General features: G+C 39.8%; 1 protein-coding gene across 1 annotated transcript; it reads right to left on the reverse strand.

Moving 5' to 3' along the window:
* Positions 1 to 1,357: 1,357 nt before the first annotated feature.
* Positions 1,358 to 14,394, reverse strand: LOC119653101 (sodium-independent sulfate anion transporter-like). Its single transcript, XM_038057616.1, has 9 exons — positions 14,241 to 14,394; positions 3,358 to 3,666; positions 3,047 to 3,271; positions 2,860 to 2,975; positions 2,495 to 2,798; positions 2,135 to 2,437; positions 1,930 to 2,075; positions 1,703 to 1,873; positions 1,358 to 1,643 (listed from the first exon to the last, which is right to left on the reverse strand). Exons 1-9 carry the CDS (start codon positions 14,275 to 14,277, stop codon positions 1,431 to 1,433), a joined length of 1,824 nt encoding a protein of 607 aa, XP_037913544.1. The 5' UTR covers positions 14,278 to 14,394; the 3' UTR covers positions 1,358 to 1,430.
* Positions 14,395 to 17,337: the final 2,943 nt, after the last annotated feature.

The raw sequence follows: 17,337 nt of genomic DNA on the forward strand, positions 1-17,337 counted from the left end.
AAGGTAAAGTTGGCTTTCCCAACCATACCCCGGACAGTAAGAGTGTAGTGGATATATAGAAGGAAAAAAATGTCCCTTGTTTCCACTCCTCTTAAAGTTATGGCACCCCGAAAAGGGGCTAGTTTCAAATCATAATAAACTGTTAGAGTAATTATCGCCCCAATGTGGAAGGGGCGCCACAGAGTGGGCCACTCCCTTACAGGGGCTACAGAGGGGGCCACCTACTTACCCTCCTACCCCTCCCGATACAGATAGCTGCAATACCATTTTAACGACACTTTACTCGTACCGTTTACAACTTGTAATTAATGTTTGAACAAAATTTCACTAAGCTTATGGGAAATGCAATTGCAAAATGCGACGTTGTCCATCGCCCCGCTGCACAATTTGTTCGACACTGTATGGACCCTATAAGAATACAAAATTTTCCGCAATATTTTTCTAAACTCTAAGATACACATATGTGCATACATATGAACGACAAAAGTACTGTGTTCATCCTAAATAAACAAACACGCATTTCCACTTTACTCCGTGCACAAAAGCATCACGTAAATTAGAAACCGCTGGTAACCAAGTACAAAAAAAGAAAAACTAAAATGTCCCCATGGACCCCGCCGTGCACGTAAGTCCACTTTATCTGTTGATGACGTTATACATGTCTTGGGTGCCATGAATTTATTGAAATGCGAAACTTTGTTAATAATAGTTGGATTGCCTTCAAACTTTTCAGAATTATTTCCTATATTGTCGGCTATGCTGTTACCAAATCCTGTATCTCTGGGATGAACTTAAAGGGGATTTTGTCGTCAATTTCTAAAACATGGGAACACACTATTGTTAACTTCATTTGTTGAGATATCGGAACAATATGTATGCCTCAAAATACTAGATTTCATATAGATGCATCACTGCGATTTTTTTCATGTTTTCCAGTTGGATAGGTTCTGAGAACGGAACCTGTTACACTTTTTGGGGCACACATTTTGAGCTCAATCTCCCCTATGTTTTACCCAATGCCAGTAATAAGACCTGTTTCGGAAAGTACTCACTACTTCATTTGATACTCCACATGGCTATATTCGGTGGAAAAAAACTTTACACCCCCCTTTCACATGTATGGGGAGCCCCCCTTCAAACTTAACACAAAATAACGCTGCATGTAAAGGGGGGCACAGACCACATATTCTCACCAAATTTCGTCACAATCGGTTTAGCCGTTTCCGGCTGTGACTGACCGACAGACAGACGTACATTGAATCGATTTTAATAAGGTTTTGTTTTACATAAAACCTTAAAAAGAGTGGAAAAAAAAACGGTTGAAATTTCTGATGGCCTCTTTCATTAAAATTATTATAATCCACACCAAACAAATTTTACACTTTCAATCAATCAAATAAAAATGTTGTAATATATCACATATTTCAATCTCACAATGATTCAATTATTTCAGGCACTTCAAAATGATTATTATTTTCCAATCCAACAGGATAAAGAACATCATTCAAGTTGCTGCACTTTCTGAAACACTTTTCCATTGCATGGTTAGTACGCCATATCACCCCCTCGGTTTGACGCTGCCAGTTCCAGAGTATAAGTTCACATTTATCGATATTTAAATCATGATATAGTGCGCTGAGATTCTTGAAAATAATAAATAAACTTAATATCAGAGTTGATGAAAAAATATGCGATTTCTTACGATTGCTACTGTTGAATCCAAAGAGTTTATTCGCGCTCCATCTATGATAGCATATTTAATCTGGGTGTCTGATTCAGTTACAGCTCTCAATATTTTATCCCTCAAATATTCAGCTGACGAATATACGAGATTTTCGCTTACTGTTGCAAGAATAACTTCGATGTCTTCTATCTATTGGAGAAATTTATAAATAATAATATTCATTGTATCGACAAGTTGTCCAAAACCTTTTCCGTGACTATATTGATTTTCGGGCTCGCTGAATTGTACAAAATAAATAGCACATTAACCCCGATTCCACACAAAATTCCAAACTCTAGTCCAAGAAATAAGCAACTGATAAAGGTAACGACCAAGGGTATGATATCAATTTCTAGAAGAGAAAGAGCAATTAACAAGGAAGTTCCTAGTTCTTGAAATGGAAGGACATACTCTTGGATTTCCAAACGAGCACAACATGGTCATATTCAATCATGAAAATCATTGCAGCAATCATCACTGCAGCAAGCACGGTTTTCGGGATGAAGTAAAACGTTTCTGTTAAGAACTGAATTGCAAGCAGGACTGCAATGCCCGTATAGAATCCTCCAAGTGTCGTCCGAACTCCACTCGAATTGTTGACGGCACTTCTTGTGAAGGCACCTGTGACTGGCATCGACGAAACAAATGAGGAAACTATATTGCACGCTCCTAGAGCGATCAGTTCTTGAGATGCATCAACAATTTTCCCTTGAGCTGGAAATATAAAAATCTTCTGTGATTGCAGATACTACCAATATCGTAGATACTTACAAAACGATTTGCCTATTGCAATAATCTCCAATATCGAGATCAACGGGACAACAAGTAATGATATCCCCAAGTTATCGACCATTTCAGAAAAATATGTGACGGTTCCATTTTGCACTGTGGTAAACGGCGGGGGCTGAACGGACGGTAAACCTGGTACAATATCTCCAGTTAACTTGAAAGGTTGCTCACCATTTTCTCCTAAAAGGTACGCTATCAGCGTGCCGATGAACACAGCTAAAGCATTTCGAGATAATGAAACATATTTGAAAAACAGACGTCCTTTCCCAGTAATATTCTTGGCTTGCTGAAAGAAGCATTTTGGGATTGAACAACTATCAATCAACAAAAAAACTATCTGACTCTACCCGTAATATTATAATTCCAATCATAGTGGTTATCCCCAATATTGCATCCCATTTCCGAGTTTGAGATATATTGTTGATAGCATTTTCCCAAGAAGGAAGAAATTCATTCGATGAACCTAAAAAAATAATTAAATTCGAGATTACGCTGCTGCTCCGAATCCACAGGAATTTCCTTCACAATACTCACTAGGAATACCTAACAATGCATTGATTTGACCACTTGCAATGGTTACTGCTGCAGCACATGTAAATCCTACAGTTACGGGTGACGAAATGAACCTTACAAGAAACCCTAAATTTAATAAACCACACCCTAGAATTATACACCCTGATAAAAAGCAGAGTAAAATTGCATAGTCCGGATTCGAGGAAATATATTGTTGTAGCATTAAAGAAAGGATCGCCGTAGGTCCTGAAATAAATAATAAATGCATTATGACCCAAATACACCCAGCTCGGTCCCTATTATTACTTATTCCTGATCAGACCTTCACTTACCTATTGTAACATCCTTTGAAGTTCCGAAAATTATATAAACAAAACAGGCCATGAAGGATGAATATAATCCATATTGGGGTGGAAGTCCAGCTATGTTTCCATAGGCTATCCCTTGTGGAATGGCTGTTAGTGCTACTGTTAATCCAGCTATCACATCGTTGACGGCATAGCTCCTTTTGTATTTTGGCAACCAATTTAAAACTGGGAATGTGTTGAAAAGCAATTTTCGTGTACAGGTTTTCCGCACCTTCCGTTTTAGAACAGATCCAATGTCGGGTAATTTTTCTTCATAGTATTTAGTCAAATTATCTAGATCAAAATAAGCAAAAGAAAAAAAGTTGGTCAAATGAACATCCAACCGAACATAAGGTGGCTGGTTTATGGTCAAAGAACCACCCTGAATGGCCGGAAACGACCAAAAGGACATAGATATCCTAAAAACCTAAAAAAATGTCGAAATTGACCGTAATGATCCGCCCGCAAATACTGAAGCTTCATTGAAGTGTTCCGTCGACAGACGCTTTTTTGCTCCTATGCTAGACAGACTCGGAAATGTGGGAGGAAGGAGCCCTCACGTGTTGTTTAACAAAACTTCACGTGTCCTGAACCTGAAAAATCAACAGACATGGGAATTCACGAGAACCTACGCAAAGATCAACACGTGCGCTGAACCTGGAAATTAAAAACAAAAAAAACAAGTCGGGAAACCCTAAGCTGGACGCTTTATGTATGAAAGGTTTTGTGTACTTCTTATATAAAAATGTTTGTGTGTACCCTTGTTCCATTAGTGCCTAGCGCGAAATGCATTGCTTATATTTTTTTCTTTAGCCTTTGTCTCGTTCACAAGCGGGGTCGGCTCGTCGTGATCAGTTTCGCCATTTGCCTTTTGGTCGTTTACCATCGATTTCGATGTTCACAACAATCTTGGCAAATGAATCCTCGTTAGCCCGAATTACGTGGCCATACCATCGAAAACGCCTCTATCACAGTTTTTCCACGATCGGTGCAACCCCATATCGACCGCGGATATCCTCATTTCGGATGTGATCAAAACGTGTCACGCCACTCGTCCAACGCAACATCTTCGTCTCCATTACCGCAAGATGCCATTGATTGTCTTGACTAACACTCAGAATCATAGAGGGCGACAGGACGGACGACATTGCGGTAAATTTTAGATTTGAGACGTTCGTTGATGTGTCCATCACAAAGAATACCAGTTGTGGAACGCCACTTCATCCAGATTGCGTTAATGCGTAAAGCAATTTCATAACGTAGTTCTCCATTGGCTGGTAGCATTGACCCGAGATATTCAAATCGTTCAGTTCTGGTCAGGTCACTACCGCTGATAGTGATTGTGCTTGTTTCGTGGAGATCGGTTGTCAAAAACTCAGTTTTATTCAGATTCAATCTAAGCCCGTGTTGCATGAGGCGATCATTCCATTTTCGAACAAGTTGCACGAGATCATTTTTGCTATTAGACGCTAGGCAATCTGCATAAGGCAGTATATAGGGCATTGGGCGTTGGATGTCCGGGTGACCGGGTCCATAACAAGAACAAAGGGGAGTGGTGAGAGGGCGCTTTCTTGATGAACACAGGGGCATTGTTCGGCTCCCCTCTGTAACCTCCCTGCCTATCACGACAATGATTGCCCCACGAATAAGCTTATTAATGCTACGAAAATGGCCATTTTTGGGGATTTTGGCATTCACAAATCTCCGATGATAATCTTCTTTCTCTGTATTCTCTTTATCCCCTCCCTCTCCGGACATGGTGCTGGAAAATCAAACTATACCTGGCTATCATGTTGCAAAGAAGCGTGTGTCAACGGAACACTTAGATGGGACTTCAGTATCTGTAGGCGGATCTTCACGATCAATTTCGACAATTTTTTAAGTTTTTGGGGTAGCTCTCTCCTCGCGCCACGGACGATGAACTTTGGCTACTAACCCATTCACAATATATCATTCTTGTCATTTGAACCGGATTATTATTCAATTGTTCAGTTGAGAAACGTGATTACCTGGTAAAATCTTAACAATGATTCATTATCTGCGTTGGTCAAGTGCTTCTAATCTACTTGAAATTATGATAATATTGTCACTGGTTTAACATTTCTGCTTGATAAGATTAATTGGTACTACATACATAATTTTAAATTGAACTGATAACTACACTAACTATTTTATCTCCAATTTATTTTCAAAACTTACAATTATGGGGAAGATATTAGTTGAAATCATCCTGGAACCAATCAAACAACATCACGACAACTTGCTCAGTTGGTTGCCGCCCTGGACCTTGCACCATCAGCCACATTAAGACCTTTCGAATAATTGTGGAGCGGTGTGTCTAATTTGAATCACGGCTTCAACTGCATTTTATCGATTTCACGAAGGCTGTCGATAGCGTCAACAAGGAGTGTTGATGGCGCAAAATGGCGCCCCATGAACCACCGAATCTATTAAACTTGTAGAAAAGGTATTGAAGAGTGTAAACCCACTATTTCGAACCTTGCAAAACTGAGAATATCTAAGGAACTAACATGTTTTTCTTTTCGTACATAACTTCAACAATTCAAAATATTCCTTCATATATTTCCAAACTACCAAATATTCATATGTACATATTGAAGACGTAAATATTATGCTCAGCCTAAATAAACAAACATTGTTGGGGAAAGTCATAATCATGATTACGATTGTTATCATAATCGTGTAATCATAATCCTGTATTTCCGGTGGCGATTGCTTAATTTTATTTTAATGACTTCAACCTGAAATGAGTATGTAGAGATAATATTAAGGAAATGGTTTTCGATGCTAGGGAATGTCTTTTTTAGTAGTGTGAAGTGAGTAGGAGGAAGTAGAATATCTAATAAAATAAGAGCCATTTATAAAACGATCGTCTGGTTGTGGATAAAATCCGGCTCAACAGGTCTATAAGGGCATTATCTATGGTAGAAAAGGAGAAAATTCGGTAGATTTGACTTGTGTGAGTTTCGAAAAAAGTGCGATACAGTATTCGTCAATAGGCAGTTTGTTTGTTTAGGGTGAGGATATTATCAATTACAGAGGTATCACGTTGCTGAGTACCATCTATAAGATATTCTCCACTATCTTGCTAGGCCGGATAGCCCCATACGCCCAGAACATAATTGGCCCATACTAAAGAGGCTTCACTCCAGGCAAATCAGCGACAGACCAGATTTTCTCTCTGCGGCAGGCGATGGAAAAACTGTTGGAATATGGACAACAGTTGCACCATCTATTCATCGACTTTAAAGCCGCCTATGATAGCATAGCCAGGGTAAATCTGTACACGGCTATGAGAGAATTCGGTATCCCGACGAAATTAATAAGACTGGCTAGGCTGACCCTGACCAATGTGCGAGGCCAGATAAAAGCAGCAGGATCACTCTCAAGACCATTCGACATCAACAACGGTCTACGACAAGGGGATGCGCTATCATGCGTCCTCTTTAACCTGGCCCTCGAGAAAGTGATCCGTGATGCTGAGGTGAATGCAAGAGGTACGATCCTCTTCAAGTCCACCCAACTACTGGCCTATGCTGATGATATCGACATCATGGGAAGAACCACCCGAGACGTACAAACTGCCTTCATCCAGATCGAGCAGGCGGCGCGAGATCTTGGGCTGCACATCAATGAAGGCAAGACAAAATATATGGTGGCAACGTCAGCACCGAAGACGAATCAACCAACAACATCAAACCGCACTGGTCAAACACAAACACGAAGAAGAATAAGGATAGGAGAATACAACTTTGAGACCGTTGACAATTTCTCCTATCTAGGGTCGAAAATCACAACCGATAACAACTACGATGATGAAATCCGCGCACGGTTGTTGTCAGCCAACAGAGCCTATTTCAGCTTACAAAGACTGTTCCGCTCGAAACGTCTCACCATAGGGTCAAAGCTCTTACTGTACAAGACTATGATCTTGCCAGTCCTCATGTATTCCTCGGAAACGTGGGTTCTTAGCAAGAAAAATTGGGAACTCTTGGCCGCGTTCGAGAGAAGAATCCTCCGAAGAATTTTTGGCCCCCTACATGACGATGGACGATTCCGTAGCCTACACAATGACGAAATCTATGAGCGATACCATGACCGTCCGGTTGTGGATAAAATCCGGCTCAATAGGTTACGGTGAGCGGGTCACTTAATCCGTATGGATGAGGATGATCCCACCCGGAAAGTCTATAAGGGCAATATCTATGGTAGAAAAAGAAGACGAGGCAGACCCTGCCTAAGATGGAGCGATGGTGTGGGCCAGGACGCCAGACAGCTTTTAGGGATATCGAATTGGTGGACCTCAACGCAAAACCGGGATGTCTGGAGTTCCTTATTAAGGCAGGCCTAGACCGGATACCGGTTGTTGCGCCGTTGATGATGATAATATTATCAATGTTTGTAACATGTACGTATGGCTTGTAGTGTGAAAAATATGAAGGAATATGTTGGATTATATACGGGTGGAAAAATATGCGTAAAAGTTTCTCCCATAATATGCACACAAAACCTTTATACCCGAAGCGTGAGCTTGTTTTGTTTAAAGAATTAAAAATAATACGTTCAGCAACTAGCTATTATCATAATAAATAAATGATCAAAAGTTAGTGTTGGTTGATTTACAAAAACACGATTATGAGATAACCACGTTTAAAGTTTCGAATTTTTCTTTTTAAAAATTGCAAGGCAACACAGTATTCCCTCTGCAGACTCGAAGACATCGAATCGATTTGATGTTGGCTACAAGCCTCTCTTGTGGCCGCAACTACAAGCAGTATACATATGCGGCGATCAAGGTTCGAAAGTCTATGCACAGAACAACTATGCTCGAAAGGCGAAGTGAAAGGGTATAAATAGCTATAACTTCGACCCTAATGCTCCGATTGTTATCAAATTTGGTGAAATATTCTTGAATGGCAACTAGCAACACGTTTCTGCTTTCTCATTAGATATTTTGCTTAATATAAAGGCAGACTCTTAAATTTCAATTATATTCAGAACTTTTATTGAATGGGTATCTTATCGTCAGCTCAGCAATATAAAAAATATTAATTACATATTATCATTTGAAAAAGTGCAAATTATCTACGAGTGTCTTGTGTCTATTGAAAAATTGGTTGGAATTTTATCTATTTTTGTAGCCCAACAGCTGATCAGACGATATGACTGATAAAGTCTTAATATGTCAAAACGAATCTAAAATTTGAAAATTAAATATAACGATGCACGTTGTGCATTTATTGATGAAGGTCAAATGTACATATGAAGTCAAATTACGCCTTGTATTTAATTTCGTACTCAGAATACAGGTATCCCGTAAGGAATGATTCGTTCACTGTTTTTTATTTAAAATTTGTCGATTCTAAATAAACCCGAATTTTAATTATAGACTTGATCTGAGGATTTGATATTCAGCGTCTGATACCAGTTAAATTTGGGTTTTTCTGTTTCTCTGAGTGAGCGTCATATCAGATAAAATAGATTTAGACTTCAGCCATTTGATTTTGATTTGATTTTTCGAGTATTTAAATAAAACGTGATATGAGATTAAGTAGCTTGGAACTATGCTTAACAATAGGGGCTATGAGGGGGTAGCGTACTTAAACTTTTTTTATATCAATGACATTAAGACCATTTTGAACTCCTTGTTAGTAATGGCATGTGAGGGACCTCGTCTATGTTTTTCAATTGAATATGTATGCAAATGTGCTTTAATTTATTTTGTATTAATCTTCTTGAGCGCGACTTTCCTACTAAATCTTTATCAAAAGGATCAGTATTTTAACACTTCTTTTTAGGGAATTTTCGTCTCCTCACGCCTTAGCAAAGTTTTCGCATGATCTTGAGCCGATGGGTGGGATCACAAAAGAAGTAGAAATACACAAAAAAAGAATATTGCAGAATTCCTAGGTACTTGTCGAAGTCTGTCACGGTCATAGCTTCGATGTGGTAGTCATTCTTCCTCGAGAGATGCGATTTCAGAACCAGCTTTACACGTCGCAGGAATTCGAACAGCAGAGCCTCCCTCAGATTACCAACTCAAACATGGGTTCCTGCAGAACTCCTAGGTATTTGTGCATGAAGATAATTCAGAGACTTTCAAGAAAATTTTCATCTAAGAAAATTTTGATATAGTTATCCGCCACACTAACAAGACAGTTGAACATTACAATGCTGACCATCCAGACTCTCGACATCAATGGAAGTCCGTTAAGATACCCTAAATATATTCATTCTTCAGTATCTTGATTTGTGCTGACGTAAACAATTCAAATACAAGCCATACTTTTGATATGTGGTACTCCAGTGCTTATCCGCTGTATCGCACGACGATGTGACTGAAGAGATTCCATAATATTCTGCGTTTTTTAGATTCGACGATTGTGAAACTCGAAGTCAAAGGCAGTTTCAATTCCTTATGTCTGGACAATGTTGAATTCAAATTTAGTTCAGATGTACAAACCAACCACAAAGTTGACAATCAATGAACAGCTTTATCCATACTGTGGCCGCACTGGATTCACTCAATGTATACCATCGAAACCAGCTAAGTATGGTATAAAGATATGGTGGATTTGTGATGCAGAAAACGCATACCCTTTGCAAAGGATTATGTGTACACTGCGACACTACAAACGACAGGACATCGTCAATTTATGCGGAAGCTAAGTGAAGAACTGATATTGCCGATGATTGAATACCGCATGGCGAATTCGCAAGTAATGCGCCACTTCTCACAAAGATTGCTGTTGAAAGTATTTTAGGCCACATTCCAGATTTATTTCTTGAGCAAAGAAAAGAAATACATGTGTGATACAAAAAGAATAATAACTTAAAAGCTCAAGCGTGACTAATTAAGTATGTAACGCTAACGTACGGAAATATCCGGCCTAGCCGGTTACATGTTATAAAGTGAAAAGGCGGTGCATGTCACTGCTCATTTGTCATAACATCTGCTTAGCCTCTGTGAAAGTCCGGGGAGGAGCTTTGATAAAAGGAGGCGTGATGGTTAAGAGGAGAATTACTGTGCGCCAGTGGCACTTCCCACTGCCGTTTCTGAAGCAAATAACCTTAGACTTAAGGGAATTAACGGTAAGGGCCCACCGGTTGAAATAAGTGATGACCCTATTGGTTAGGAGATTGAGCGAGAGGGAGACTAGTGAGAGCCTGAGACCACTCGCATATAGGATGGTATCATCAGCAAAGAGGATCCCTCCTGACGCGGGAGGACCATTGTCGTTTAGGGAAAAAGGGGGGGTGAAGGGCTGCCTGAGTTGCCGTTGGCGTGGGGAATAAGTTTACGGGAGGGAGGGAAATATCGTGGAGGAAGATGTTAAAAAGTTTGGGGCCTAGAATAGATCCCTGAGAGACTCCTGAGTTTACCGTGAAGTCGATGGAGCAAAGTCCATCGAAGCGCACGTGGCAAGTTCTGTTGGAGATGAAGTCTGCGAAGATTTTGAATAAGAAGAGGGGTCAATTGGACTAAATTAGTCTGTCGAGCAATCTCTCTTTCCAAACTGAACCAAATGCCTTTTCGAGATCTAAGGCGCAGGCTACGGTGCAATGTCTGTTTTCCAGTTGATTGAGGATATGGTTTTGCAGATACAGGATTGCCCGCTCGGTGGATCTGAGGTTTTCGAAGCCGAATTGATTAAGTGGAATGAGAGTGGAGTAGTGTCTATTGAGGTGACTTGGTAGGATAAGTTTGAAGATTTTTCCAATATTGGAATGAAGAGAAATAGGCTTCATATCTTTGAGATCGCCCGAGCACCCCTTCTTAGGGATAGGTATGAGAAGGTTTGATTTCCAAGATACCGGGAAGTGGCCGTTGTTCAGGCAGTTGTTGAAGAGGATGGCGAGACGTTCACTGATGATAGGCGCACACTTCCGCAAAACAAAGTTAAAGAGGCCATCGTGGCCCGAAGATTTTTTATTGCCCGGTGCAACCGGGAGATTGCAAGTTCAACTTCTTCTAGGGAGGTAAAAAAGGAGGCGAACGGGCCTTTTCTGACTATATCAGCCGGGCATCTGGGAGAAAAGGGGCAAAAGTAAGACCCTTCCAAGCTCAACCTTTTATCGCTGACACTATTGGCGATCACCAAGTTCCAGATGGAGTCCGCTGGCGATTTGGCTCTGAATTATTGGCTGAAATAGTCTACGCAGCCGAATATTTTTTCCTCAGGGGAGTGACACTGGAGGTTACCTAACATTATCGGGATTTGGTTGAAGTTAATAGAAGATTTTTTTCTTCCAGCCAATCGATTAATTATTGAGAAAACTTGGGGGCTAGGGGGGGATTTGAGGAGTTTCTTGTAAGATGCATTCAGTTCGGACCGAATGGTCCCATTGGTTTTGCTGGAGGTGTTCCGTAACCGCTGAAATAATCGTTTCCTGTGCTGCAGTAGTCTGTTTCTACCGCGGACTAAGAGGAGGGTTGAGGGACAAAGGCACCCGTATTTGTAGTAACCAGGTTCTTTAACTGAAGCGTGTTTGTCAATTGTAGTTTCGAAGGCAGAATTCACTTTCCGGTTGAATGTATCTAGCTCAACATTAAAGTGGATGCGGGATTTTTCCAGGGGAGGACCCAGCACGCTGGTTAAGTTGCATTGGAAATCGTCCCAGTTTGTCAGATTGAAGGATCTGCATTTATGCAGATGGTGGAATGAAGGGAGAATTTGTTGTAGATGTAGAGAGAGGCTGAGGGCATGATGGTTCGAGTGGGCTGCTAAAGGGGAGCAACTAGTAACACATGCTGAGAGATTGGACGAGATTATAAAGCCGTTTAGGAAAGAAGACCCACGAGGAAAGGATGGACTATTTTAGGTCATACACTAGCAGAAAGTATCGAGATAAATCTTGGTACAGTGGTTCCAAAAGATAAAACCAGAAGAAAGAAAGTGAGAGGATGTTGCTATGTTTGCAATGCCTTGCCATTAAAAACACGGCAAAAGACTTCTAAGAGCTGTGCCAATTGTCACCGGCCAGTATATGACGAGCACTCAATTAATCTCATACAATGTCTTAAATGTTAGATTTAATGTCATTAATTATAAAAAAATGTAATATTTCTTTATTTTTTTAATAACATTTAGTTGCATTCATTTATAGAAACCATCTTCAATTTATTTTCTGTTTTCTACTGCGGGTACCCGGGTATCTGGTTGCTAGTGATGAGATTGCTGAAGTTTGAGTTTATTTTTTTTTTAAATAAAAAATAAATCAATTAAATGCACTCACAATAAGCTTCCTTTTAAGTTAAAAACCGACGAATCGAGAGCTTAAAATAAAATACTGAATTTTTTTTAAGCTATTCATACAAATACACCGAGGTGGGTACCTGAGTACTTGGTTACTAACATAAGGGTTCAGCGCTAATATTCACTATTCAAACAAACATTAACATTACAATTCATAAATACGCTTGGCAGTGCAAATACAGCCCTTGTCGAATACGAAAATAATCACTTATTCGAATACGAATATATTCTTATTCGTTGAAAATTACTTCAACTAACTTCTTCATCGCGCAAGTCTACCTCCGAAAGTACCCGATATGTACTCCGATAACAGAACGGAAAACTTCTTTAATCTTGCATAGAAACAATTAGTTAATATTTTTTTACGTGACGTCAATTGTTTTGTATGTACTCACTATATCACATAGGCACTGCGATTTCAACCTTTGAACTTCTGAGGATTTATTACACGAATATACGGACTACTGGATTACTGGACTACTGGAAACCATAATTATGTTCAATAGTAGAGTTAAATATTTTAATCATCGTCATCATCAATGGTGAAAGGGTAGTATAGGTCCCAGAACGAAACGTGGATTGGTACCCACAATGGAGCATAAATCTTGGGAAACGCCTGCTGAACCAACAGCTCTACTACCAAACCCTATCTCCACCTTCACGTGGTGACCGCTGGGAGCTCTTTCTTAACGGAAATCTGCAGACGGAGAAGGATAAAGGCAGGTCTCCCGCGCCTAACTATGAGGCTCCTAAACGTGTCATGGATCTTTTTTCCAGTTTTGATTGTCAATTTTTATAACAAATGCAAGACCAATTGCTTTTTTAAGGGCACACATATTTTAGAGAAATGCGAATGAATTTAAAAGCTTCCATCTTCAATAAACTGAACACTATGACCATTTCATTTTTCAAAATATAGAACATTTCCTTTTAAAATTTTAAAATCACTGGTGAAATGTATCTTTTTTTGCAAGATGCCAGATTTGTTAGAAAATTTACCACTTGACAGGAGGACGAGAATGCGCTTTCAGCAGGATGGAACACACAAGTTTAAGGGGGCTATATTCTTTCTTAACGAAAAATACGGACTATTATGAGCCAGTACGATGGCGAGCATTGTCGCCCGATTTTCATCCACTCCAACCATATAAGCAGAATGTTATCAAAAGCAATATGGAATTTCCGCAAAAAAGAAAGAAGGTTACTTTAAATATTCTTGTAGAAATTTTAAATAAAAGCATTCCGAAAACAATTTTCTCTTTAAATTTTCATTGCTCAAAGAATTCGCTATGTTATTTATCCTATATTTCCTTGATACTATTCGAAAATCAGTGCGGTTCGCATTTCCAGGTCTTTAACTACCACTAATTTTCACTTCTTACAATTTAAAAGTATCCACAATTCCAGTCTGTCTGTTAATGGTATCACGTCCTAAGTTAGCCTAATTTGTGAAATTTTGCAGTATAAAACATCTATAATTCAAAAACGGAAATTTTATAATATAAAATTAGTTCCCTACAAATTAGCATAAAATTAAAATATCACGTTTCCTAGCTTCTCCTTTAGCTTTTAAAATTTTTAGATATTTACCCGTAGAATCGTTTTGAACGCGCTTCCGTTTTCCCATTCTGTGAAAGACTGACCAATGTCTAGGAAGAGTATTAAATTTAAAATTAGTTTAGACCTTAGAATAGGTGGAACTCCTATTGAAAGAGCACCCCCACCACCACCTCCAGAAATGGACTAATAAGCATGAATTGCGTGGATTCTACATACATTTAAATCTTTAAATGTTTTTGTTTTTTTATCATTTAAAAAAGTGCAAATTATCTGTTTTGTGCCTATTGAAATATCAGCTGGAATTGACGAAATGGATCTATTTTTGTGGTATAACCACTGACCAGACAATACTACTGATAAAATCTATACATACATATGTCAAAATCAATCTCAAATTTAAAAAAATAACAATACCTGTTTAGCATCTACCATTGAGGGGGGCTTTGGTTAAACCGACGAAGTCAAAATATGTCTTGCATCTGAATTTTGTAGCCATAATGTTTCATGCCTCATAAAAAATGTTTCGCTTATTGCTTTTGATTTGAACATTATCGATCATAATCCATAATTTCAGAGATAGGACTAATCGAATGATTCAGCTTATGATACCAGTTCAATTTGGATTTAATTTATTTCTATTTTTCTCTGAAAAATTAAATGGCTATCATTTCAGATAAAATGAATTTGTTTTGATTATTCTTAAATAAAATGTCATTTCCGGTTTATTGCCCTTTTGCTCAATTATCGGTACTAAAATCTAACCAATTTGATATCCCCAAAAGCTGTCTGTCATCCTAGCCTACGCCATTGCTCCATATGTAATAGGGTGTGTCACGAATTCTTTTTTTACCATAGACATTGCCCTTATAAACTTTCCGGAATAGATCATTCTCATCATCATCATCGGTCATAAATTGCATCGTTATATAGGCTACGGAAGAAATAATCCTCTTGCAGGGTACCAAAGTCTCCGATAAATACATATATATCGACTGGCAAGATGATTGTCTTGCAAACTAGGAGCTTTGATCCTATGATCAGACATTTCGAGCGGGACAATTTGTGTAAACTAAAAATCGTGCGCGATTTTCGCCTTCGATTTGTGTGTGGGTTGGGGTTTAAAAATACAGTCAAAGTCTTCCCTGCGTGTCATAAGAGACGACTAACAAGAATAGAAATTTGAATTCGCAACTTTATTGCTACCGAAAGTCAACAACCCCTCGGATAGGCACTAACCTCATAAATATGACCTTTGGCTATCGAAAACGGACTATGATTGGTTTCTGGAATATACCCACTCTCAACAACGGTGGCGAAGGTCCTCAGATGCTCGCTTTCTCCAACTAGAGTGGAAATTACAACGATGTGAATGTGCTAACAAGAGAGGCGCTCACATCGGCCTTGAAAAGGTTCACCTTCTGACGGTCGCTTAAGTTCGCATGCATATAACGTCTGCCTTTTCTTGCAGAGTTGAAGAGCTGCGATCCCCCATGTTCAACATCGAGCGCTTGTGTGATCCAGCTGCCGCTCAAAGTGGGAGAACTGTCTGGCTGATCGGACGGTAGAAGGACACATGTTGTGTCCGAACACGTGTGGTTAGTTGGCCACGTTCCGGAGGGGTTTCTTAAAATCTGGCTGACTGCGGAATCGTACAAGCGGGTCGATGAACGGAAGAGATTGAATACTCTACTCACCGCTGCGAATGATATCTGGCGTGACACGCTCGAACTTCTATACTGAGCAAAATCCGAGAAGTTCAGCGTAGTGTGCACCGTGACAAGAGAGAATTTGCTATTGCATTGGTCAGGAAAGCGGAAGATGACACAGAACGCAATGATTTCAGAAGTATATAACGCATCACGAAATAGCTTGTATGCGATCGCAAATCTTTCGGTGGTCCTGTGAAGGACATTAACGGTCGATTTCTCATCCATGATGGTGAGCAACTGAAGAGGTGAAAAGAACACTTCACCATACTTCTTAACCGTAGCATATCGTGTGAGACTCTGGCTCCTGTGGATAAAAAGGCTAGTCACCGTAAATTGCAGATACGGACTGTTCCTCCAAGCAGAAGAGAAATTATTTCAGCCATCAATGCACTCAAATGAAGTAAAACTGATGGACTTGACGGTCTCCCAGCAAGTTATCGCTGTACTCGCAGTTACTGCAGACTTGTTACTTCCACTCGTATGGATCTTGAGAATCCGAAACCTTTCCTAGAGAAAAGAAGGAGATGATCGTAAAGATTCGAAAGAAGGACACCCGTTTTCAGTGTTACAATTGGAGGAGCATCTTCGTGCTCCCTGCTTTCGCAAGCATAAAAGCTCAAAAAATCCTGGAACGCATTAAAGAAAATCTCGGAAGGTTGATTGACAGAGAGCAGGCTGTTTTACGCTTCGGATTTTCCTGCCTTTCGCTGCCTTGTCTAAAATCTGGAAATCCAGTTATCTCTATTTCTATATGGAAGTAGCACATGGAATGTGAACCCCACTTTTACTCACAAGCCCGAAAATTTCGTGAACACCCGCCGTTATATCATCGGAGTACGTTGGCCTGATACTATCGCAAAAGAAGCACTTGGTCGGTGCAAAAGCTTGGCACTCGTACGCACTGTGATTGGAAAGCGGCAGTGGATAGGTCACACATTAAGTCCCAATCAGTAGCAGGATCGGCTCGTCTTGATCAATTACGTAATTTTTCTTGGTCATAGACCTGATCTAGGTGCCGTCGTTCCAAACCAGTATTCAGTGTATCAAGCCACCGTTGTTTTGGTTACCTTTGTGATTGTTCCAATCATCGTCGATGCTCAGACCGATCTTAGCAAGTGAGTTTCGATCAGCGCGAATCACATGGCTATCGAAAATGTGCCCCTCGCAATTTTTCTATTGATGGGTGATCGATCATGCATGTGCTTATTACGGATATGATCATGATCTTTACGGCGCCCATTCAACGTAATGACTTACGTTTCCATTATCACGATACTAATAGTGGGCCCGGACTCAAAAGCATAGAGAACGATGTGCGGATGACTTTGTGGACGATTTTGGATTTGCGACATTCGTTAATGCGTCGATCACAAAAGACGCCAACTATGGAACGCTTCTTCTTCTAAGTTGCGCTGACG

The sequence above is a fragment of the Hermetia illucens genome, chromosome 3, assembly GCF_905115235.1.
Source record: "Hermetia illucens chromosome 3, iHerIll2.2.curated.20191125, whole genome shotgun sequence".
Classification (NCBI taxonomy): Eukaryota; Metazoa; Arthropoda; class Insecta; order Diptera; family Stratiomyidae; genus Hermetia; species Hermetia illucens.

Excerpts from the sequence above, each read along its gene's own strand:
- LOC119653101 (XM_038057616.1), bottom strand. The coding sequence starts at position 14,277 with ATGGGAAAACGGAAGCGCGTTCAAAACGATTCTACGG. Across the intron at positions 2,799-2,859 it reads TTGGAATTATAATATTACGG|CAAGCCAAGAATATTACTGG; the intron begins GTAGAGTCAGAT and ends TGCTTCTTTCAG. Across the intron at positions 1,874-1,929 it reads TCAATATAGTCACGGAAAAG|ATAGAAGACATCGAAGTTAT; the intron begins GTTTTGGACAAC and ends TTTCTCCAATAG.